Source organism: Centroberyx gerrardi, chromosome 1 (genome assembly GCF_048128805.1).
Source record: "Centroberyx gerrardi isolate f3 chromosome 1, fCenGer3.hap1.cur.20231027, whole genome shotgun sequence".
NCBI lineage: Eukaryota > Metazoa > Chordata > Actinopteri > Beryciformes > Berycidae > Centroberyx > Centroberyx gerrardi.
The window spans coordinates 17,871,558-17,896,528 of NC_135997.1; the positions used below are offsets into that span (position 1 = coordinate 17,871,558).

Consider the following 24,971-nt stretch of genomic DNA (forward strand, 5'->3'; position numbering starts at 1 on the left):
TCATGGCTGCTTCGGCCTCTCCAGCTTCATTAAGGGCTCCGCGGTGTCCGAGTCGCTGTGGTGCTTTCTCTCTCGCGGCGGCTCAACCTTGCTGCAGCGCGTCCATGAGGGGGAGCGCATGTACCCGCCTCTAGGCAGCACAGGCTGGTGGGGACCTGGTAACCAGAAACACACAGACCCGCATTAGTCACACCGCGCGCCTCTCACGCCTCACACAAAATGACTTGTGCTTGCATAAGAAAATGTCTACTGCATGTTTATTGGCTACAGAACACATAACTCTATACCTGTTCCTTCAGAAAACCACAGCTAAGAGTTTGTCTGCAATCCATCTACAGAGTTCAGCTAGGTTAAAGCTATGTTAACACGCACATACACACATGCGCCCACACACACAAAAACAAGACAACAGATTGCACAGGCAACAGATTGTTGCTTATTCAAGATATGGAGACAACACTTGGCAAGTTATTGTACACGATGAGTCACTCCATGCATTTTGAAACAATACTAAACAGGGGATTCGAATATTATGGAAAGTGAGGGGGCGACTGATCAACTCAATAGGGGTAAGAAACCAATTCATGTGTAAAAAACAAACGTTGCTATCCTAACAGATGCATATAAAATGACATACAAAAGAAGCACTTAACATAGGAATGAGTAATCCCTCACAAAAACTTGTACTTTCTCTTTTTGTCTCCTCAGCTAAAGAATCTCTCTGCCACCACTCTTTCATCTTATACTGACTCCTTCGTCTTCTTCCCTCTTTTTCACAATTGGCTTCAGTGCCACTTCCAGAGACTAGTTGTCATATGAGAGAATTTTCCATGTATAAAGCAGGAAATTTTGACATTGGCCATAGAAAGACATGATTTTCCAGTTTAGGAATGTAATGGCCATCGCTACTTCACACCACTTGGTGGTGCTGTCTGACCTACCAGAGAGACGATCATGCAACAATGGAGATGAGTGAAAGAGAGCATGCGACTCACTCTACCTTTTACTGCACATAGTATCAATAAAAACACGGTTTAATGGTAAGTCAGGTCTTTCCGAGCCCTCTAAGTGAATGTCATATTCTCTACCTGGCTTATGTATCTTCCCAAAGCCACACCCATATTCACAGAGAGAGAGAGAGAGAGAGAAAGAGAGAGAGAAAGAGAGGAAGAGAGAGAGAGAGAGAGAGAGAGGGAGAGAGTAAGATGACATTATTGATCTCTGAAGATTGATGGTGCCTCCAATGGATTTTAATGAGTGGGACAACAACCTCCTCAGCATCGTGAAAGGCTCTGCTGGTGGCTGCTTGTTTTGTATGTGTGTGTGTGTGTGTGTGTGTGTGTGTGTGTGTGTGTAATGTATATCTGTCTACACCTTGTTTCCTCTGTGCATTATTCACGCGTTCTGTTGACCCACCCTTCCCCTGTCATTTGATTGAAAGCATGATGGAGGAAAATGATTCAAAGAGAGACACAGAGGAATGTTTACACACCTGATAAGTCAGGCGATATAATTACTTAACCCCCCACCCCAACACACACATACATGGATTTATTTCTCTCTCTCTCTTTCTCTCTCTCTCTCTCTCTCACACACACACACACACACACACACCGCACCCCGAGCTACAGCTTTCTCAGACCCTCCCTCCTCCTCCCCACCATTTGTGCAGTATTCCTTCTGTGCTGTTGGCTAGCAGCCATTAGATCCTACAGTCAGCATGTTGCTGTGTATCTTCACATCTCAGAAACACTAGACTCTCCTACAGAAAGGTTGGGAAGACACAGGGAAGAACAACAGTTGCATGGCATGCTGTATGTGTGTTTTTGTATGTATGTCTACATGCACACATGTATGTGATGATGCCCGTCTCTTTCAACCGATTTAAGGGGAACAACACTCATTTTATTTGTGCATGCTACTCCTGTTATCTAGCACAGCGCATTCAGTGGTTGTGAACAGGAACAAGTATTTTTCAAAGACGCTAATGTGTGATGTCATGCTGATTTACAGCCTGGAGCTGCCCCATTGGCAGTGAAGGAGACTGAGCTGGAATCTGACCTTTCACATGCAAAAGAGCTTTCGTAGTAGGACTGAAATAGAAAATGTGGCCTCATGCCTTAAAAACAACATGGGTGCTGACAATGTCACCTTTTCTCTTTTCTGATCCTTTCTCTGTGGAGACGTGCATCATTACAGAGTGGGGAGGAAATTAATAACCCCTCTCTTGTTTGTGGGTATTAGAAGTGTAATAACTGTTCACTAAAACTGATAACAGCATCCTAGTGCATAACAGCATAACATATAAATATATATATAGCATATCAATTCTGAGTTGGTGGTGTTCCCCTGTAAGATGTGCTAATGTGGCTAATATCTGAATGAATGTTATACTCCATAATGTTCCTCTCTGCTCACCACTCAACTATCTGGACACACATGATCTGTCCTGATAATGTCCTATATTGTGAAAAACTATACAAATACAATAATTACTGCAAGTAGCAAATCAAAATAAATCAATAAAATACACTGCATACAGACAAAGTATATAATTAAGCTAACATTTAGTTAATTAGCTAAAGGTAGCCAATGATGAGACAATGATAAGATAAACACAAGTGCCAATATCTGTATGGATTTGATTCTCATTAGCTGTGTTTCCATCCAACTGTCAAGCAAATTTTAACTTGAAATACTGCAAAAAATAAAATGTGAATTAGAAGCATTTCCTTCATCTGGGTTGAAGCGAGTAAACAGGCTTCCTGAATGTAGGAAACTCAAACAAAACCAAACCTTCCTCAAGCGAGCGTAAAAATGTTTTTTTTTTAATTCAATATTGAAGAATTTGGATAAAAATTTGTCATTTCTATTAAGTTTTTCTTTTATACTAAAATACCTGGGAGGAAACACAGCTACTGATAAACTACACTTTACCCAAGCTGATCAATGCCCATAAAATAACATGGACTAGTTTGTTATAAATTGTTGAAGTATTCACTGAGAGAAAGCTGTTAGTAATGCTTGAACTGTAAATAGTAACCTTACACTTGTCAGATTTCCCATATAAAATGTTCAAGAAATGAGAAAGAGGTTTAGAAAATGTCAAAGTGAAAGAATGTTGAGATTAGTAGATTCTTCATTGTATTTTTAAAATACAAATTACATATATTTTCAATTAATCCATCTCATGACACCAGTATTAGGGATTTATTTTGTTATATTTGATGAGCAAGTACAACATATATATAAATATAATATATAAATGTATATATAAATGTATTTTTGCCCATGTCTGTCTCATGCTATATTGTTTGTCACACTGTAGACTTGTGATGTCCTCCCTCTGTCCTCCAGTGCCAGACTGTCAGAGACGGGACCCTCTTGGGACCCTGCAGACTAGATGACTCACTTCTGTCAATGTGGTGCGGTCAATCCGTAGCATCAAAGGACTTAAGAGTGATAATGGTACTTTAATATGAGGTGCTTTGGTGTAAACTGACTATGGACTGTGGAGCCGCCCTTAGATGCAACCTGGATATAATTAGCAAATCTGTTTTCCTCTTTCTCTTCTCCCCTTGTCTTCAAACCCACTTGTCCCTTTCTTCTCTCTTCCCCTATTTGCTTCCATCACAACATCCATCTCTTCTTGGGAAATAGATTGTTCCACCTTGGGCTGTAATGTTCAGCCATGGCCAAATGCTTAAAGTAATAATTCTCTCTGAAACATAGGTCACATACACTATACTTATACTATTGCTGATAGCTCAGTCTTGATTTATGTAAAAAAACAGGAGGCCAACTTTGGCACCCAGGGTAGTTTTTCAGGGATATGGTTAAATTCTATGGTTCATCAAGCTCATTTGAGTGTAAAACAATAAGCAAACATGCTGCACAGTCAGCACCTTGTTCATTGTCAATGGAGCTGCTCTAGAGTCGCTTGATCAATCACTAATTACTTTCTTGGTTCTCTGGATTCCATCTATGGCGTAGAGTTGATTATGTTCGCTAATTTTTATGGAACTTCCCATGAAAGAATAAAAAATGTGAATGCTTTAGGGTGAATGTCCCTTTAAGTGACTACTACTCAGCAGCCACATAGAAAAAAGGGAGAGGGAGAGAGAAGGGAATGGGTAAGGAAAGATTAGAGTTGGGACAGGAATGAAAGAACATTGGATAAGTGGAAAGGAAGAAACAGGGCAGAACAGGGAAAATGGATGAGACGAAAAGCAAGCAAGAGATGGCATATATAAGTAATGTGTTAGTGTAGTTGTTCAGATTATGGTAACAGTTTAAATGACTTTTGAAGGACCAAGCCTTGTATCCAGCAGGGAAGAGTGAATTATTCAGGAACCTACATTTAGAATGAACTCGCTCACCCAGCCGGCCCTGCTCTCTCTCTCTCCTCAGCCTCCCACTGCACTGTCATCCCTCCCTTCTTCTTCTCTTCTCCTCCCTCACCTCTTCCTCACCCTACTTCCTACAACCTTCTCCCCTACCTGCCCCCCCACCCCCACCCCCCCGCCCACACACACTCAGCAACTTCCCATAGAATCTACTGCTCACTTCCTCCACCTCCAACACTTTCCTATGCACCGACACACACACACACATACACACACACACACAGCACAGCACACCACAGCACAGTTCTGTCTGACCCACATTTACAATTGACTTTGACACAATGTAATTAAACAGGTCCCTCCCTTTCTCTCTCTTCCTCAATGGAAGCCACTGACGCCTCTATAGACAACATCCAAGCTCAGCAATCCACCTTTCCCATCTGTTAACAATATGAGAACCGTGTTATGCAAATATAGGCACATTAAAAATACACCTCTTTTATGATACTGCCTTTGTCAGACTACAGTCTGTAATACATGCCACTATTATAGCTTTCACCAGGGTTTTCCAAGACCTTTCAAGAATTGCCTGGTGTAAAATCACAGAGGGTGGGATAATGAGGGAGGTTTTAGGGAATCCAGATGTAACAGAACAGCTGGGTCTCACAGCTGAGATTTGTGCTGTAAGTCGCTGTTGGGATAAATCTTTTTCTCACATGCACTATCTATCATTGTCTGCACAGCACACAATCCGTATGGCACAATAGAATATCTCTGTTTATGTGTTAAGTATATCACCTTCTCATAGATTCTTTAGTGTCCTTGAAAGTAGTGCTATAGGAAGATAGTAAAACCATAATAGGACTGCTGGAATTTCCGAATCACAAAAAGGAAAGGTGTTTCAGGCATCTGAAAAAGACGTGGGAAAGAGCCACAACGCACAGCTCAATTCTCTTCTTGTTTGACATGAGCACATCCTAAGCATTAGCGTCTCATTTTCTCTTCCTCACCATATACAGATGCTATTTGATGGGCACACACTTTTATCCAAAGTGACTTACGGTACGACAAGTGCATACACTGTTAGCATCAGTGGCCCCAGTGGTAATCAAACCCCTAAACCTGGCAGTCTCAGGCGGCGCTCACATAGGACATTTGGCATCCGTCAAATCCACGGACATGTATGTGTTGAAACCACCTAGGTTGTGTTGTTGTGGGCGGGTCTTGAAACCTTTGGATCAGTCTGTGCAAATTCCATTGGCTGATGAAATCCATTAATGGATAACATTTGAAATACATGGGATATTGTCGTTTTTTGACTGAGCTACAACAATTTTAAGCACTGATAAGCACATTATGTAGAAAAAGCTTGGTGACGTGTTACATTTCATATCACAATCATAATACTCAGGAACAAAATTTACAACATGAATTTTTATAAATATTGTGCAGTCTTACATGCAAAACACTCAATCCCATTTATTCCGCAGTAGTAAAGTACCCACTCAGGCTCAAACCTGGCCTTGTCTACAGTCACTCAAAAGCATGTACAGCCATCATGGCATCTATCTGGGATTATTATCCTTCCCCTGTACTGCTGCCATCTCTGAGGCAGACAGGCAGTGAGGCGGAGAATGATGGATCAAAGCCAGCTACGGGACAATAAGAGGGGGAGAGGCGCTCTATAATGGTTTCTATGTCTAGTGTGAGATAAACACAGTACACAGGTAGAACAAAGAGATTGTTAAAAGCAGGATGAAGAAAGACAATCCACAAAAAGATACAGATATTAAAGACATTAAATCTGGCAAATTAACAGAGTGCACAAGACTATTCATGTAGTATATAAGTCTAGTCTAGTCTAGTCTAGTCATGTTTATTTATATAGCCCTTTATCACAAGCATGCTTCAAAGGGCTTTACATACATACCATCATATACATACATCACTATATCATATATACATACTACATGATATACTATATCAAAATATACATATATACAAGCAGTTATATACAACTCCAATAAGGAATAAATGTTTGCAGCACACTCAGACCGACCTATTCATATGACTGATCTGTCTTTATTCATAATTCATGCAAGTAAAAACACAAGAGCAAACGACAAGTTTTGCATCACTGCTTTTTCAGGTTCGCTCATCAAAACATGTCATTCGTTTTTATGTTTTTCTTGCATAAATTATGAATAAAAACAGATCAGTCATCTGAATAACTCGGTCTTTGAGGGTGCAGCAAAACTTTACTCCTGCACCTCACAGATTTGGAGCTGTGCAAAGGAAATCGTGCCCTTACTTTTTAACAGTTTATAATAACTTTCTATCTCCTGAGAGTGAGACTTAAGCTTGATTAGTGGAGCGGGAGTCCATTTGGCATTAGAAAGCGGAGCAGCGGATGTGTGGCCTTGGACGGGAAATCTCTTGGCTGTTGTATCTCCTGCACCTGTACTGTCTGGCTATTGAGAAGCAGCTGTGGTGTGGGGCCAAGAGAGGCTGGGAAAACTTGGGTGGGGGTGGGGGGGCTGGGGGTGGGGGGTACTCTGAAAAGGGGAGGGGATATATTGTTTAGTCTGCTCAGCTCTGGGAACATGGGGTTATCTAGTGGGGAGGTGAAGAGGGGAGACGATGGTGAAGGGGAGTGGAGAAGAGAGGAGGGACTGAGATTGTGTTTGGGAATGACAGAAGCTTAAAAAATGCTTAAAAAGTAAAAACTGGGCTCCAGGGGGAAATATACGAGGAAAGGAGAAGATTCAGTGGGCTGAAGTGGGGAGGGTGGTTTGAAAAACTGTATTTTTCTGCGACAGTGTCTCAGAAACTAGTAAGTAGGAAAATCAGTTCTCAGTTCATTAATGATGCTGCTAAGTCATACTATTAATTATTGTTCCATTATGTGTAAGAAAATTTGCTGCTGTAAGCCATTCCATAAGGCTCAGTTGGTAACTGCATCATGGTGACTGTCCAGTTAAGGACTGGGCAAACCACAAACACTAGCAGTAATTACTGAGGGAAATGTGTAGGAATCCTTCACTCCACAGTGTATATAGTAAACAGAAATACATTAACTTGTTTGTGTTTTTAATTTCCTTTTCTTGCACAGAGAGTTCTAGACTGAACCATGCATGGGTTTCTGCTGCAAAACTCAAACTGAAAAATGGTTGTTTGTTGCACCTGACGGTGCTCTACAGTACCACTAATAGGTGCCAAGCAACAGCTTTAATTGAAAGTATAGGCTGTGGAGCTGCAGGCAGCAGCACATAGGACAGATGGCTAATAGGGACCATAACTCACACATAACAAGCTGGGCCATCATACACATTAGTAATGAACAGAAAAGAGAAAGGAAAGAGGGAAATGATGCTACCGAAAAAGGAGATGATGCTATAATAAGGAAACCGAGAGGAGAAAATAAGATGGGAGTGGGTTGGGATGTCCTAATGGCATGTAGAAAGAATTGGAGGGGAAACCTGTTTTTTTAAGGTTTTAAGCTGAAGTGCTGACTCTCTCCCTACTGGATTGAGAAGTGTCTGTCTATCCATACAAAATCAGTTTTGTCTGAGCATTGTGTGCTGAGCCATGGCCAGAGTGAGTCAGCCATCCCAGAGTTAAGATCTCTCATCTCAAAGTGAAATTTTCACATTTCTGCATGAACATCTTCATAGTCAGGAGCAGTCAACCTCCACCATCAGCTGCTCTTGGAATCTACTGTCACCACCAGTGTGGTTTTTGGTGACATATGTCCATGCACCCTGGTTTCTTAAAAATGAAAATTTGATCAGGAAAATCTGCTGCACAATCTGTGCAAAGCGGTTTAAAAAATGGCTAATTAGGAATGAGGTCCATAGTCATGACACCAAAGGTATATGATTCATGCATCATGTCAAGAATATTACTTTTTAGCCAATAGTGTACCATGTTGTTTTCTAACAACTGAGCATGTAACCAATGCCATTACCAAAATGTTTCCCTAGCCTTGACAACAGTGCTTTTGCCTATATTTTTGTTGTTTTTGTGCAATTATTTTGCTGTCATTTTGATTCTTAGGTGAAAATCCACGAAAATGACCGCATTTATGAAAAAATAAAATAAAATAAAAATTGGGGGTATAGTGCCATAATGCCATAGTGCCATAGTCCTCCATAGTGCCATAATAGGCAGCAAGGAAGAGCATCCTCTCGGTCCTCTTTGGATGTTGTATGATAGCAGAGGCTGGCATGGCACTTTCATCAAATCTAGTGATTTTTGTGGGTTCTCAAGGTGTTAAAGCTACAAGCATAATGAAAGACTCTGAGATTGATTAATCAGCACAAATAATAGGCATGATAAAAGTTACCTGAGCTGAGGAGAAAAACTATTATTACATGTTCTAGAGACCCTGGTGAACACAGTCTAAATGCTATTCAAGCAAAGTGCAATTGGAATACCAATACCAATGTGCTCAAAATATTAACCAATTGGGTGAGTGGAGAATACAACAGAATGTCGTCCAACCAGTGAAAAAAGACCTGATCCAGCCAAGTCCCTTCAGCCTCTAAAGATCTCAAAAATCACACTGACGAGTTTAACTGTAGCCACAGTTCCTGATGTCCTCCATAGCCTCAGCTTCATGATCACCACTCTGAGAGAGACTAGAGCAGTGGACATTAGTTTTCTTATTTCTGCCGGTGGGATTTTATGGCCAGATTAGTCACTGAAATGACTACAGCCTACTATATTACAAACTCTCTGGTTTACGGAACTCTTGTAGAAGTTTTTCAAGGTTTTTATGCCACTGCTGTCCTTAGAGAAATTGCCATAGGAGCCTGGATTTTAACTGGAGCTCAGAGGCTCATCAATCCACCTGTGAGTACAGGATAAGCTCCACAATCAAATTAATAACAGACCCAGTCACCTTCTCTGTGTGATGCTTCTTCAACATCTCTCCAATTACACCCCCTGTAAGATACCATTACTTCTAGTAAAGGTATCTTAGTGGATAGAGTGGATGGGGGGGGGGGGGGGGTAGTATCATAATGTCTTTGTACAGTAAGGAGAAGTCATAAAAGTTTATGCACCTGTTCAATAAAAGTCTGACTACTGGGTATACTGGATATAGAAAAAGACAGAGTAGCCATCAGAGTAGGGAAGCAGTCTGGAGGTGGATAGAGCTGACATAAATCAGATAAAGTGAAAATCTTATCTAACTTATACATCAATTAATGTGTTTAACTTTGCATCATTTATCATTAGGAATTAGGCATATGGATAGCTTACCTTTTAAAAGACATCAGACATTATGTGTAGGCCATAGGCTTACAAATACTTAGGGTTTATCAAAGTAAAACTACCCTAATATTATTAGGCTATTCTTTCTCCACTGCAATCTGCTATCTAGGCAAATAAGGACAATGAAGATACGGCTCTAATATTAATACACAGGAGACTTGAGTGACTGTCTGGATGAATTGTTATCTGTGATTGAAAGGCATCAGTTTGGCATCTGGCTTGCTCATGGTAGCTTGAGATAATATGATATAGTATTTGCACTACTATTGATATTCTATGAATGCTGTGTGTTAAAAATAATACAGCCTCCAGATTTTTTTAACTGCTAAGTTATTTATCTGCAGTTGCTGCATGAGACACTGTGTTCACATACACGTGTTTACTCTGCTTCACTCCTCACCCTGAATCTTCCCCCCCTTAAAAAATGGGAGAATGTAAGTTCTCTTTTCTTGCTAGTCTCCCGAATTTCATTACAACCGCCCATTAATCCATTTTGACACATATAGACTAAGTCACTTAAGAACTAGCTGGAAAGGTCTGAGCTATCTGTCTCACTTTCCCTATGAGCCAGGCCCTTTGCATGCTCTGCACAAGTCAGCAAGAAAGAGACGGTTGAAGGTGAAGGGGAGACGTATAATTCTGTGCATCAACTTAAGAGTCTGTATCTGCTTTGAACCCATTATATATTCAGAGCCAAACAAAGCACTTGGATTTGGTTCCACCCCTGGATGATGCCAGTGTCACTATTGAAACTCTGACATCTTTATCAGGGAAAGTGTGCTGTTTTCAACGTTTGACTATTACAGTTCATCGTCTGGATATTCAATATTTGTATCACTAAGAAGTTGTGTTAACCGTGTCAGTGGACCTTTAAATATCGAGCTGGCATGGAAGCCTGTGTGACTGCAGAGAGGCAGGGGGAGGGAGGCGTAGTGATGGAGGAGAGTTTTCACTCCCAGCATACAGTATGAGGCTCCCAGGTCATAAATAAAACATGGGAGAGATTGTTTTGCTTCCTTTGGCAAATTGAGAGGGAGGTGGGTTAGCCGTTATGCCGTACCTGCTGCTGTGACAAACATGCAGGTTAAACTGTCTCCCCTCTAGTTTATGCAAATGTGCACGAGGCCAGTCTGCTGCATTTGAAGAATTTGGCTCGTACTTGGCTGGTATGGTGCTAATAAGTAATCACAATGGACAGTCTCAATTGAATGCAGCTTTGTTTTCATTCATATGAAAAGGAGAGTGTATGTAGGAAACTGTGAAATGTGTTTTTGAATAGTCCCTAAAGGAATCTCCTGAGTATCATCATAGCCCACAATAACGCAGGATTTTTTGTTTGTGGGCTCACACACACACGCACACACACACACACACACACACACACACACACACACACACACACACACACACACGGATGAATCTTTCCACTGAGCACTAGATGTCAATTCAATGTTATATGCTTTAGCTCTCATATAACTCAGGATCCTTTTGGCTATGTATAGCCCAGTTTTAGACCAATCAGTAAATACATTATTACATAAACAATGGATAAACAGCTGTAAACATCCAAAATGTGCACCAGAAAATTCCATATGTAGAAGATAATGCTTTATTTTTGTCATTTATCTCAGAAGACGTAGTCTAAGACTTGGTAGATTAGTATAAGATTAGTAGATTGGTACTTAGACATCTACTCAGTTTGAACTTTTAAACATTTTATGTTGCCTAATTTAGCCTAGATGTCTATGACCATCTTATGAACTGCTAATCAACATAAAATTGCTCGGTGAGTTTTAGCTTCTTATATAGTGTGTATAGCTAGAGAATTGGAGCAGTATTATAATCCCCCAGGTCATTACAGGTTGAGAGCAATACCACAGACACAGAACTGTTGTTTCATGTTTTCCTGTGTGGAGAACAAATTTTCACCCCTAAAAAAGTCCCTGTGTTGAGCCAAAGTAATGCAGAGAGGAAATTTAATTTGGGTAATGCTTCCCTCAGACAACCAAAGAGTATGTGTCAGTGTGGTACAACGTGTTATACCGTACAACACACAGGTTACTGTCTCGCATTTTTAAGTACAGCTGTGAAGGGTCTGGAAAAGGGCAACAGTTTCCCTAGGAGACACAACACTTGAAAAAAGGGGAAGGAATTGCTTCTAATTATTCAATCAGTCACAAATATGAAAATGCATACATGGGCCATGGGACAACAAATCTGGCTACAACTCATGCACACTTCATTCAACACACTTTGAATGGATACACTATTACTCAGGCAGCAGTGCATTTACTGTTTCATGGCCTGCATGCATTTTTCGCATCTTTATGACTGATAGCTTTAACATATATGTCCAGGTTCACTAAGATTGCGTTGCGAGGAAAATCTGTCTTATTAAAGGTCCCATATTCTACACTTTCCAGTGTTTTATTTTATGTCTTGAGGTCCATTCAAAGCTATTTGTGTGGTGGTATGTACCAAAAACACTCTCAATCCATTTTTACACATTCATTTTCCAGCATCTCTCTGAGCCAAACAGGGTGTTTCTGTTGCTGTGTCTTTAAGGCTCATTAATATTAACAAACCCTCTGTTCTGATTGGTTAACCGTTTCAAGAGTGAAACATGAGACACCACAGAGCCGGCAGCTACAGGTAGGGAAAACTCTCCGATGAATAAACAATGGCAACCGCTCAACCGCTTTGAAAAAAACACTTTGTTAGCCTATTATTTCTTACAAAAATGATAATGAGCGAACCTTTGTGACGCCACAGGTTACAGATGTCCAAACGGCTCGTTTGAGGCTTCGTTTTCTAATTTGGATTTAGTTGGCGACCATGCGTTTTGATACTTTCACAATGTTTAGATAGCACATCCAACTCCTTTATAATCAAAAAGGCAAGGGGAATCCAGTTTTCCACAATATGGAACCTTTAACTACGAAATATGTGCATATCAAGTTGTGGTGAAAACAAGCCCTCAAAAACAGCACTGCACAAGCAAATAGCCCCCTTCATCACCAATTGCAACTTAAAATTGCTTCAGGTTTGAGACTAATTGACGAAGGCTGGCGCTGTAATGCGCCCTTTATAACTGGAGTGTTCTCTGATCTGATTTCAGATTCTAGGACAAATACCCTCTCCCTTGCTTGCTTGACTTGCTGCAATGATGTCTGCAACTTGTAGCAATGACAGCAGCCATTCTGAGTGGCCAAACCTTTGGTGCAGAGTAAATACAATCATTTGGGGAAGTTGGTGCTGCGAAGTGCTAGTGAATTAGGTGCAATCTCGATTTGCATGGCCTCGCCTAAAAATAAGTATTATGTGTGCAAAATAATGAGATTTACATATAATTTACATACATATGACCATGACATACACAAACCGGCTTTATTTTTGACCAGTGCTATTAGACACGCTTTCCACTAATTGTGCATGGTTAACTTTGGTGATATAGCGCACACTTTTCCCCGCACAAACCTTGAGTGAACCTGGACCAAGGTGTTGTTTTTGCATTGAAGTGGTTCCCCTCTCCCTATTTTTCTTATTGTAAGAAACATATGCAATTCAGAATACAATCCAAAGAACATGCCATAAGAGATGAGAGAGTGTTCTTAGCAGGACTTACCTGCTGGGGACTCGTTGTGGTTCTCCTCATCAGAGTCAGCAAAAACTTCAGCCAGTTCCTGGTCAGACATGTCAGTCAACTCTGTCAGATCCAGGAGGTCAAAGTGCACCTCCAAAGAAGACACACTGCTCAGGGGCTCTAAGGGGCAGAGAGAGAGAAGATGGCATAGTTACAGTCTGGAATGAAGTCGGGAGCTTTACACTATCCGCTCATTTTTGCTGACACCACAGAAGAATAAAGCGGTTCTTTAAAAAGAGGCGAGGGATAAATTGCATACATTGTGATTACACAGCTCCTCACCGCATCATGTAATGCCACTCTTGAATCTCAAGCGTACTCATAATCAGATCAGTAGCCATCCCTGGTGGTACTAAAATCGATTTCAACAACACAGAAGACTTTGAATCGTTCATCTAGTTTTATCTGTGCTTCTCTTGTAAGCTATGTGGTCTGTACTTCAGAAATATCGAAAGAGATTGCATTCTTTAATCTGCCTCCCAGACAACCAGCTGGTCTGTGTGCTGAGCTGTGTGTCTCTGTATCAGCATGACGCCAGCATGTTAACACAGGCAGCTTGACTGCAGAATCAAGACAAGAGCTAAGGTCAGTGGAGATGAAAATAGCATCTATAGCCAGTGCCACGACGTGCTTTCCTCTCCGTCTCTCTCCTGGGTGTGGGACACCTGTTCCTTTCTGCACAAGCCCCTATACCCCAGGCAGGGCGCGCATGGCTTCTGTTGCACACAAGAAGCACAGGTGTGTTGTTAACATGTGCTGTACATCAACGTGCCAGGCTCGGCATTCAAATCAGGCTGCCTCCAAAGTTGTAATGGATCTGACTCTTTAACACATTCTTTGTTGAACATATAGCCAAGCAAGGGTCCCAGTACACCTGTTAAACCTATGTCTCCTTTAGGAACCATGTTTGTGTAATACAGGGCTGAACTAATCCAGCATTATAGAGAGGAAGAAGATGCTTAATGCTGTGCTGCTATATAGGGACCACACAGATACTGCAGGTGGAGGTGTGTTTGTGTTTCTTTGTGAATCAGTGGATGCTTGTCTGAATCTGTGCACACGGCGTCTGTGCTGTGCAACCTCAAGTAGGATTGAGAACCTCTGTTTGAGTTAAACACAGAGTGTGCTTCGATGGTTGTGGGTGTGCCTGTGCAGAGCAAAAGAGGGGGTGTATGACAGGTTGAAAGCTGCCATTATCCCATATCGTCCGTGTGCCCGTCTTGGTTTTCCAGGCTGTTTAAAACAATTCTTCAGGGTGAATCCCACTGTTCTGCTCCTCTTTGTCTGCTGCTGCAGAGATGTTTTTTCCCTTTATCCTCATGACAGAACACACATTGATTTAAAGAAAGAAAAATTCATCCATGTTACAATAAATCAGAGAAAACTAATTATCATGCTGGAGCAGTGGCCTGGCTGGTGACTGTGCTATATTTCAAACATATTAGATGTACTCAACAACAGAAGTGCGAGAGGAAACAGAGAAAGGAAGCAGTGAAGATGAGAGAATAGAAATAATAAGAGAGAGGGAAATACAGAGACTTTTGGAGTGGCATGTTGCTGCTGTTTGAAGTCTTTTAATGAGCCAACTCTAGCTGCAGGGAATCAGAGGCAGGATAAAAAGCCAGTCCCGTCTCACCTCTCCTTTATAATCCATACTGTCTCACCCATTTTAGTCCTTTTAGACCTTAGAGTCGCATATGTCACACTGTTGATCATATATACAGTTCTACCTGACTGCTTTGAGCACTGGATGGGAACCTCTGGCTCAGCACTTAGTTAGCTCCGATCTTACCTCTCAGATAGAACCTACTCTGTTACAACAGGCAATTCCTCATCTACCTCAGCAGACATCACCTGTGGGGTCCCTCAAGGCTCCATTCTAAGCCCCATCCTTTTCTCCCTCTACATGCTCCCACTTGGAAATAAGAACTGCCTGTCCAGGTTAACGAGTAGTGCAATCTTGCTTTGTACAATCAAGTTGTTTTTATCCTTCACAGATCTACAGAAGGTCATACATGCTTTTATTCCTTCTTGTTTAGACTATACTGCGACTTCCTCTATTCCTGCCTCAGTCAAAAGTCAGTCTCATGTGTTCAGCTGGTTCAGAATACAGCAACTATTTAACTGGTGCCAAACAAAGACACCATATACTCCACCATATACAGAGTTTTAGCATCTCTCCACTGGTTGCCAGTTAGTTATAGAATTGATTTGAAGATTTTACTGATCATGTTTAAAGCTCAGTTAGGTCTGGCCCCTAGCTACATTACAGACATCTTAGTTCCTATAATCTGGGATCCTGTCCCTCAGTCTAAAGACTAAAGGTGACTGTGTTTTTCCATCAGGACTCAGACTGTGGAACAATCTGCCTGAGGAATTTAGAGTTGCTAAGTATCATCTTTTAAATCACTTCTTAAAATACACTTTTACAGATTTGCTGTTATGTAATTGTTTTTGATCCTGTCCATTTTAATTTGGTGTTGTGTCTTGTGCTTTCTTTTGTCTGATGTTATTTTAATCTCCATTCTTCTTTTAAAGTATTTTCTCTAGCTAGTGATTTTTATTTTTATCGGCTATGTATTTTACTATTCTTGTTTTATATCCCCCTCCTGTAAAGCACTTTGTAAACAATTATTATTATTATCATTATTATTGTTGTTATTATCCCTTTTGAGGCTGTAGAGCTAAATGGCACAGAAAGGGTTAAGCTAACCATCCTTGCAACACTAACTCTTCCCTGATTAGGGCAACAACGGCATTTTATTATTTTTGATTGGAGAAACACTAAAAGGCTACATGTAATTAAAATAGTCAGCAGTCTCACACCATTTCACATCAGAAGCTTTGCCCATTTTTAAATGTCTGCTGCCCTGGTATTTGCCCATGGGCTTAGTTATATCCAGCAGAGTACAACTGCAAGCACTTATCGGTTGCCAAGAACAGTATAGTACCTACTTCTTTAAACATTTTTTTTTTTTTTTTTACATTTTACATACATTGTCAATACCTAAGGTTGCTTCTTTGTGCGTATGTGCATGTGTTGGCATGTGTGTGTATATGTGTAAGAACAGATTGTGATGAGCTTTCCCAAGAGGCTGGGAGATGCTCGCCCCCGGCTATCAGTCTTTTTGAGTCCCTTTTTCAGGAAGAGAGGAGAAACCAAAAGTACTGAAACAAGGGGGTGGGGAATTGTGGAGGAGGAGATGAAGAAGAAGAAGAAGAATGCGGGAGAGGCAAGATGGCATGGAGGGAGAGATGAAGCTGCTGTGTGATTAAAAAGCAAGGTACAGTCTCTGTGGGTAAGGAGGTAAATGTATAGAGAGAGGGAGAGAGATGAGATGAAAGTAGATGGAGAAATGAAGGCGTTATGCAAAAGAAACACTCCCTGCGTTATTTTCCTGCCATCATTTTCTTTTGGTTACTAGTTTATTCCCATTCTGCTGCGCTTGTTTTTCTTAACACCTTCTCCCCCATCCCTCTTTTTCCCCTCCCACACCCATTCTCCTTGAATAATTGATCAGTACGTTTTCCCTCCCAGTGTAGTTGGCGACAGGCAGACAGACCGAAACAACTGCCTCCATCTCAACACCAATCAGGGCCGCTCCGAGACGGCAGCGGGGAGAGCTGACAAAAGAGAATTCACACTGGGACTCAGAAATAGAGGAGACTTTGTGCCTCGGCAGATGGACAATGTAGAAGACCACTACCCCTCCTTAAAGCAAACATCCAGTCCTATGGCTGACCGTGGCCTGTAAAATCAAATTTGGACTTTCATAGTGTGCTGGCCCATTTTGACATCTCCTTAATCACACCTTTATTAACATTATGCTGACATTAATTCATAAAAACCCAGGAACTGCTGTCTAACCGAATGCCATTTGGTTAATATAAAATATGTAAAATAAAGGTTTGCAGGTATCAATTAAATTGTGTTATATAAATTTCCTTTCCTTTCCTTTCTTTTCCTTTCCTCATGCAGGGAGATACAGATGGATTCAACTGAAGGAACAAAGAGACTAGAAAGAGAGGATGGGTAATAGGGAGGAGTTCACATTTGGGAGAAGGGATAAGAGGAGAGGGGATGCGCCTGGTATGCTGCATCTGTGTAAATCCCCTTCCCTCTCTACCGTCCCATCAGGGCTCTGAGGTCATTAGTCCAGACTGAGCAGCCTGTAATGAGGACTGGGTGGAGTCGGATGGGTAAGATTGTCAAGTTATTATTATTAAACACACACAGGCAAAAATGAGGTTATCCAGACAAGCCCAAGCATGTCTAACAAAGCAATTTGCTGGTGTTTTTTTTCATTTATTTGATTTTTTTTCAGAGTGCCTGAGTACACAGGCACTTGTCAATATCTCATCGCAATTGGCAGTCACCAAAGAGAATGGGCAGAGTAACAATTTAAAACCTAGAAATGGCTAATAATTATTAGCAATAACAATAAGTTTTCACAGAATTTGTCACACCTGCATTTCAATTAAATTCACTTCAATTCAGTACAGTTCACTTCACTTCACTTCATTTCACTTCAGTTCAATTAAATTCAATTCAAAGATGTTTTTTGACATGACAAAATTTGGCATGACATACCTCTCTCACTCTGTATGTCTGTATGTAAAAAATACTTTACTGAGAGAACCTGATGTCAGCTTTGCCTATCAAAACAGGAAGAATTAGTAAACTTCTGAGAAGAAAATATTGTTTAAAATCTTAACAACCTACTAATGAAGTCTAAGTAACATGATATGAAGTCTTTGAGGTAAATTAGCTCAAATTAAACAAAGAATAATTATTCTTTTGCGAATTAAATTTTCTTCAGGTATTTAAATGGAATTTTGTAGCACAGCAGTGTGCAAAAAGTCAAAGGGTATATATTTTTTTTGTTTTCAATTTTAACTATTTACTATTACTATTTACTATTTAAATGCAGTGTTTGGTGGCACCATGCCCTCTCACCACCAGTGCCACCACTTTCTAATAGCTTGAAGAGAAATCCTTCATGCTGAATTCAATCAACTTCATCAACTTCACCTGCTCTAAATTTGAAATTTGATTCACATTCTTCTATGAGAGAATGTGGATGATGGATGTGAATGTAGTGAGAGATTTGATCATTTAGAAACCCAATCTTTCTTTTTTTCAGGATGGTGTTTTCACAAAGAACATTATTTATACTGGCGATGATCTCTCTTTACATCTCTCTTGCCCTCTCTCTTTCTGCTTCTCTAGCCTGACTAGCCACGCACTGTTGGCCAGCCTGCCAGGTGGCGTGGCCAGTGGTCACATTAAAACAGGAGGACAGAGACATTAGCCTCTCTGGATGAGCTGCCTCTCTGAATGAGTGTTTAGTTAGTGAAGCAGATAAAGACTGCCTTGTAGCCCCAGTATCCTCTCTGTGTTTCTGTGGCCTGAGGCTGCGCCCCGGGCCCTGGGCCCTTGGTCCAACACATACAGGGAAGCCTCTGTATGGGACTGATGCACAATGGATCCTTTCAGGCAAAGCTGTGGAGTGGACTTTGAGAATGAGGGCCAGCATACCTAAAATATGCAGTGATCATTCAGTGGCTCTCAAGACCAGAGAGGCTTAACCTGTAGTGGATGAGGAGGTAGATAGTTCAGAATGTGTGAAATATGTGTGAGAGTAAATAAAGAGTAAAATAAAAGCACGTCAGTAAAGTAATCATCCTCTGAATATATATTGCTCTGAATACTCGGCACCAAAATACGACAATATTGTTGCAGTGTGAATGCTTGAGCAACAATGTATCGTTATAGTTTATAGTTATCTTTATAGTTATCGCTCTAGGTGTGAATGGGCCTTAATGATTGTCTTTTTGTTTAGTGTTATGGAGGCTTGTGGTAGAAGTTCATCAAGTGTCATTACTTTCTACTCTAAGGCATCGGAGTAGTCACTGTCATTGACGAGGCGGTATCCTCTGTGCTTATGATGCAATAGTCAAGTACTTTCCTGTAACATACCAACTTCTTCTTGGTCATACCATATTTAGGTTTTCCTACCTCCTTCTTCATGGGAGAAATTTGCTGTAACTCAGTTTAGTTGCTCAAGGCATTTTTCATCCATATTCAACCTGTATCCTCTCTTTTCCCCCCAAGTCTGTAGTACCACTTCATATTCTTCAATTATTACCATGTCACACTCTCATTTCTTTCCATCCATCCATCCATCCATCCATCCCCTTACCCCGGTACTCACGTCTCCTCTCAGTGACATGCAGCAGGCCAGCAGGATGCCCTGAGAGGCCGCCCTCCTCCTCCCCGACTGGGTGGTGGAACAGCTCCTTGGATAGTTCGCCTGAGCTGGAGGGCTTCAGCAGCTTCTGGATGTCTTTGTTGGGCTCTATCAATATACAGACAGAGAGAGAGAGAGAGAGAGAGAGAGAGAGAGAGAGAGAGCAAAAAGAGAAAATAAGAGGATGTATCAGGTGTTAATCATGGACTTGTGCATCTTTAAGAAAAGACAATATAGGTGGTTCAGGGATAGCGACTTATTTTCTCAATTTAACTTAAGGTAGATCTGTTTCCCCTAACTCTAACCCATTTCCCATTAACCCAACACAACTTAATATAATAATTATGCAGTGAAATCTTTACAAAGAAACATCTTTGGCTAATGAAGGGGAACAAGCTAGTCACACATTCCCAGTTCTGGAAGAACTCAATGCTCCTTTCAATTTCTATCAGTCATGTACTGAGGTTATCCTCTTTGCATAACTAATGTTATGTATCCCCACTGAGATTATATCTCAAGCATACCAGATCTAAGACTAACATTAATCCCCAGGTTATTGCATCACCTGTCTTTTGTAATCCCTGAATATCTCAATTGCCTGTCTCTCTGTCGTGTCTCTGTGACACATTCTGCACATCTCCATCTACATTCATACAGGCAAGTCTGCACACCTCTCATCACCTGTCAATCCTGTATCCACTTTGTGCGTGTCTGTGTGTGTGTGTGTGTGTGTGTGTGTGTGTCAGAGATATTGTTTCAGATCTCTTCAGGGGTGTAAGTCCCTGAGCAGACATCTAATTTGGTCAATGTGAAAACAACGATTTCATCATGTGTTGTGAAGCAATACAAAATGAAAAATGCATTCTGAGAGCCTTGTCATGTTCTTCGCCTAGGTTAATATTCTCAGTCAAGCCAGCTGAAACATCTCAAACACATCTCAAACAAGCATTAAAAATAGAAAAAAAAAAAAACCAATCTCACCCAGGTTTTTTTGCAGCTCTGAAAATAGAAGGTACTTTAAATAGTGTCCCTTAAAATGCAGCATGCACAAAATCTCACTCTACAAAAGCTGATCAAAGTGAAATGTTTGCCCACACGTCACATTTCTTTCACACCCCAGACATCACAGTTTTTGTTATTCAAAGTGGGGAAGTGGAGAAAAATGTTGGGGTTGACAAGGCTGTAAGAAAGAGGGGAGGATATACAAAGGAGTGTGTACAGACTATGGTACAGAGGTGTATGGAGGGAGGGAAAAGGATGCTCAGGAGAGGCCCGGGGTGTGAAGACTTAACTAACCAAATTGCAGGTAGGGCTGCATAATAATAATTGAATTTCATATTTGATCCAAGCAAATCTTAAACATTAGCGTATATTTCCCCCCCAATGATAATGTTTTGACATTTTTCCAAGTGCCGAAAAATAAACTAAATAGAAAAAGTTGTGCCTGGAAGTATTGCAATTCACACTGGAAATGCAATATTTAGCAAAACACATTGATTTTTTACCATATCATGCCGACCTGATGGAAAGTAGTGTGGGAGTAGTAGCTCCCCGATGGGCCTCACCAGATGGCTGGTACCATTTATGCTTGCAGTATGTTCCTAGACAGTAGCATCTCTCAAATCAGACAGAAAGTGTGTGCTACAGCAGAAGGCCTGGCCAGCTGAGGCACAGCCAAAACATGATGGATTCTGATTTCACCCTGGACACCCCAATGTTCTTTGTTGGCTATTGATTTATTCTCCCAGACAGGGTCCAAACAAACCGAAAGACTATATAGCTTTACTTTTCCTGTTACAATAAAATGACTGTTCAATATTTATACTGTCTACCAGCAGATTCGGTTTCTACTCCTATCACTTTGTCTGGCGAGCAGCGGTTCTGATGGTCATTCCAAATTGCTGTTAAGCCTTTCCAACAATTGCCTTGAGGCGGTTTAATTACCCCCTCCACCCCAACACACACACACACACACACACACACACACACACACACACACACACACACAAAGAATGCACTGCAGAGACATCCTGAATCAACAAATTGATCATGCTTTTTATAATTATCTATTTCTATTTTATAAGGAAATGTCTGTGGTAGCAAATACTATAGTCTATGTGATCAGATTAACCAACAGTTTTACAGGGTTTTTTTGTGCATTGTGTCACATTAAGAACTGACTCTTGTTTCAGTGACTTTACTACATATGTGCCTCTCAAGGCTGTGGACATTTACTATGTTCATGATACTACACTTTTGGCCGATACTAGACTAGACTAGGGCATAAATCCCAGATGAGAATCTCTCAGTATCCCCAGTGAGAGAGAGGCTGTGCTATACTGGCTATCCCCTCACATGGACTCTATGTACTTGACTGACTTCAACTGATCTTTTTTGTTATAAGCTACTGTTGCTCCTACCTCGGTGTTAATTTATTTGATGTTTTTATGCTTTATATTGTTTTATGTTGTGTGTCTGTAACCTTTATCTCTGTCATTGATGCTGTTTTTCTTGGCCAGGTCCTTCTTGTAAAACAGATCTTGCATCTCAATGAGGCAAAATAAATAGATGTCTTGTAATATGTTTAGTGTTCTCGTGGAAGATCGACCTGGCTCTCAATCTGGATGTTAGTGACTGACTGAATGACAAAGAGCTGTTAGAGGTCACGGGATTACCTGGATGTGGCTCCTGAAGGGGAGACAAGTTTACACAGACGGGCTGATCTAGCTACCACCATCACATCTGTATATACAGTATGTGTGTGTGCTGTGAAGAGGTCATCAGCACATAGTGTACATAATGAGAAAATCAGCCACTGCTGGTGGAAGCTAAGAGGACATAATGTGGCCTTTTCAGGCCGTGGCTAACTCTGTTTCAAGTTATCATGCATGACTCCCTCTGAATCAGCTGACCCTTTGGTTCACAGAGAAAGACGAGACAGAGTTTGTGTGTGTGTGTGTGAGAGAGAGAGAGAGAGAGAGAGAGAGAGGGAGAGAGAGAGAGAGACAGACAGTCAGACAGACAGAGACAGAGAGAAAGAGAGAGAGACAGACAGACAGACAAACAGACAGAGAGAAAGAGAGAGACAGAGAGAGAGACAGACAGACAGACAGACAGAAAGAAAGAGAGAGAGAGAGAGAGAGAGAGGGAGAGAAAGAGAGAGAGACAGACAGACAGACAGACAGAGAGAGAGAGAGAGAGAGAGAGAGAACGATCCATGTTTGCCAACAGTTGAATCAAACTTGTGTCTTGGTTCGATAAATCAATCTACTTTCGCCTGCACAGAGCAGGCAGGAGGAATTAACAAGTTCTCTCAACACCCTTTTTGCCAGTTCATTGTGCTTGCTGCTTTCTCTCTAACATTTGTCCTTATGTTTTCTTTTTTTTACAGTATACACTCTGCAATGAGATTTTTTACATCCATATTGCCAAAGATAGAGCACCAAATTACTGTGTACACCAGAATTAAATCACTCCACAGTGAAGGTCTCTAGTGGTTTGTTATGGTGCATGATCTGCCCATGTGTTAGTTCTAATTGTCCCAAAGAGGGCTGTGAGTGATTTCTTTATTACTAATATAATGATTCAGAATGATCACTTTCACCCCGTGATACATTTCCTCATCAGTGGTTGCGGGCCGTGTCTTCCAGGATGACAATACCACTATCCACAAGCCACATTTGGTGACCCAGTGGTTTGAACAGCATGATAATGATGTTGGGTCTAATTCAATTTCATCTCCATGAACACATATGCCGACTGAGCATGCACAGGACATTCAGGCCACCGGCATGAACATGAAGCACCCAGATATGTAGACAGTGATAAGTGTAACAAAACCCTGGCAGAAAAAGCACCTTCCATCAGTAGAGAGCCACTGTCACTCTTAGTGTCTGCTGAGGTAGCAACTTGCAAATGCTGTCAATACACCACTGTTTTACCTTACAGTACAATAGTAAAGCAACATTGACAATACCATGCCGAAGAGTACGAAAAACTAATTGATTGAATGGTTGGAGCAGTATAGGTACAAAGACAGACTAATGGAATATACTAACAGGCTAAACCACACTTTTACTACTTTGTCTTAATTTGTAGGATGCACGTTCTTTCATTCTTTCATTCAAAGCTAATATAATAAGCTGATGTCCTGCATGACATTTGAAACTTACGAACAATGCTTACAATATCTAACAATACAAACACTTGGAGACACAGGTGGCATTGAGGTATTATGCAGTGCAGCCTTACAGCACGGGCTTCTCTGGACGGCCTACACACAAAGGCCATGTGTCCAGCCACCATTCTAATTTGTATTTCATCAATCACAGCTTCTCTATGGTTGACCTATGCTGTGTGGAAATAAAAAGGTCTACACTGGTAAGCATGAAAATTAACCTGAAGCTCGAATCCATGCAAATAAAACCTCCACAACTCAGGCTGAATGTATAATACACATTCCACACATTTGCACTGCCCAAACACCAGTCACTCACAACAAATATATAATATTGTTTGGCTGTGAGCAATGATGTGTGTCCTCCTGCATGGGGGGAATTATCACAGACAGTGTACTGCTATATTGACAACACGAAACAAACAGTGAACGTTCCTCACATCAGTGACCAACTCTAGTCTAGACTGTCAGAAAATTGTACTGACATGGATGTAGAGAGACTCCGCTGGTAACATTATTTGAGGAGGCTGTGGTCCAACCAGTCTGGACAGGCATGCAGTGTAGTCTGTAGTGTTGGAGCAGTGACAGTGAATGGAGTGTCAGTGCACACAGTAAATACTGGGAAAATCTATTGTTCTAATACAAAAAGCTAGACCTTAATAATTTGATAAAGTGTCTATCTATGTCTAAACATCATGAACATGTTAAGCAGGACACTTCTGTTACTCACAGTGGGCAGGCTATTCACAGCACAAGTCTAAATCATTCAGAATACAACCAGGCAAGACAAAGACACCCTGCAACGCTATGCCTCTCATGTAATGGCACTAAGACCAAGGCAGAGAGGAGAGAGAGAACAGAAAATGGCTCTTACCTGGGCTCCCTGCCCCTCCCTGTGCCTCCATGCAGCTCAGCCGAGAGTGCCCCGCTGTTCACCACAACAGCATCGGAGAGTGGAGGAGACAGACAGAGAGGGAAGAAGGGAGAGGCAAGGGGAGAGTGTCTGTGTGTGAGAGGGAGAGAGAGAGAGAGAGAGAGAGAGAGAGAGAGAGAGAGAGAGAGAGAGAGAGATCCAGGCACTCCACAGATCCTGCTCCTCCTTTTTTTGTCCTCCGTTGTTCTAGATTTCACAACCAGGTGATCTTGGCTTCTCAGCACTCGACCTGGCCGGCACTGCCATCAGAGCCCACTGGGTGCTGCGCTGCCACACAGAGGGAGTCAACCAGAAAGAGGGAGATATATGGGAATAGCGAGATCACAGCAAATCGCTAAGCCAC

At 41.3% G+C, this 24,971-nt stretch overlaps 2 protein-coding genes across 2 annotated transcripts in view; one reads left to right on the forward strand and one right to left on the reverse strand.

Annotated features, from left to right (window-relative positions):
- Window positions 1–24,599, reverse strand: dbndd1 (dysbindin domain containing 1). Its single transcript, XM_071907974.2, has 4 exons — window positions 24,569–24,599; window positions 19,482–19,625; window positions 13,249–13,386; window positions 1–155 (listed from the first exon to the last, which is right to left on the reverse strand). The coding sequence occupies exons 1-4, from the start codon at window positions 24,597–24,599 to the stop codon at window positions 1–3; spliced, it is 468 nt and encodes a 155-aa protein (XP_071764075.1).
- def8 (differentially expressed in FDCP 8 homolog) overlaps window positions 1–24,971 on the forward strand; it is a 150,223-nt gene that overhangs the window by 30,335 nt on the left and 94,917 nt on the right. The gene's annotated exons all lie outside the window — the stretch shown is intronic.

Excerpts from the sequence above, each read along its gene's own strand:
- dbndd1 (XM_071907974.2), bottom strand. The coding sequence starts at position 24,599 with ATGGAGGCACAGGGAGGGGCAGGGAGCCCAG. Across the intron at positions 19,626-24,568 it reads GGGAGGGGCAGGGAGCCCAG|AGCCCAACAAAGACATCCAG; the intron begins GTAAGAGCCATT and ends GTATATTGATAG. Across the intron at positions 156-13,248 it reads CCACAACGAGTCCCCAGCAG|GTCCCCACCAGCCTGTGCTG; the intron begins GTAAGTCCTGCT and ends TCTGGTTACCAG.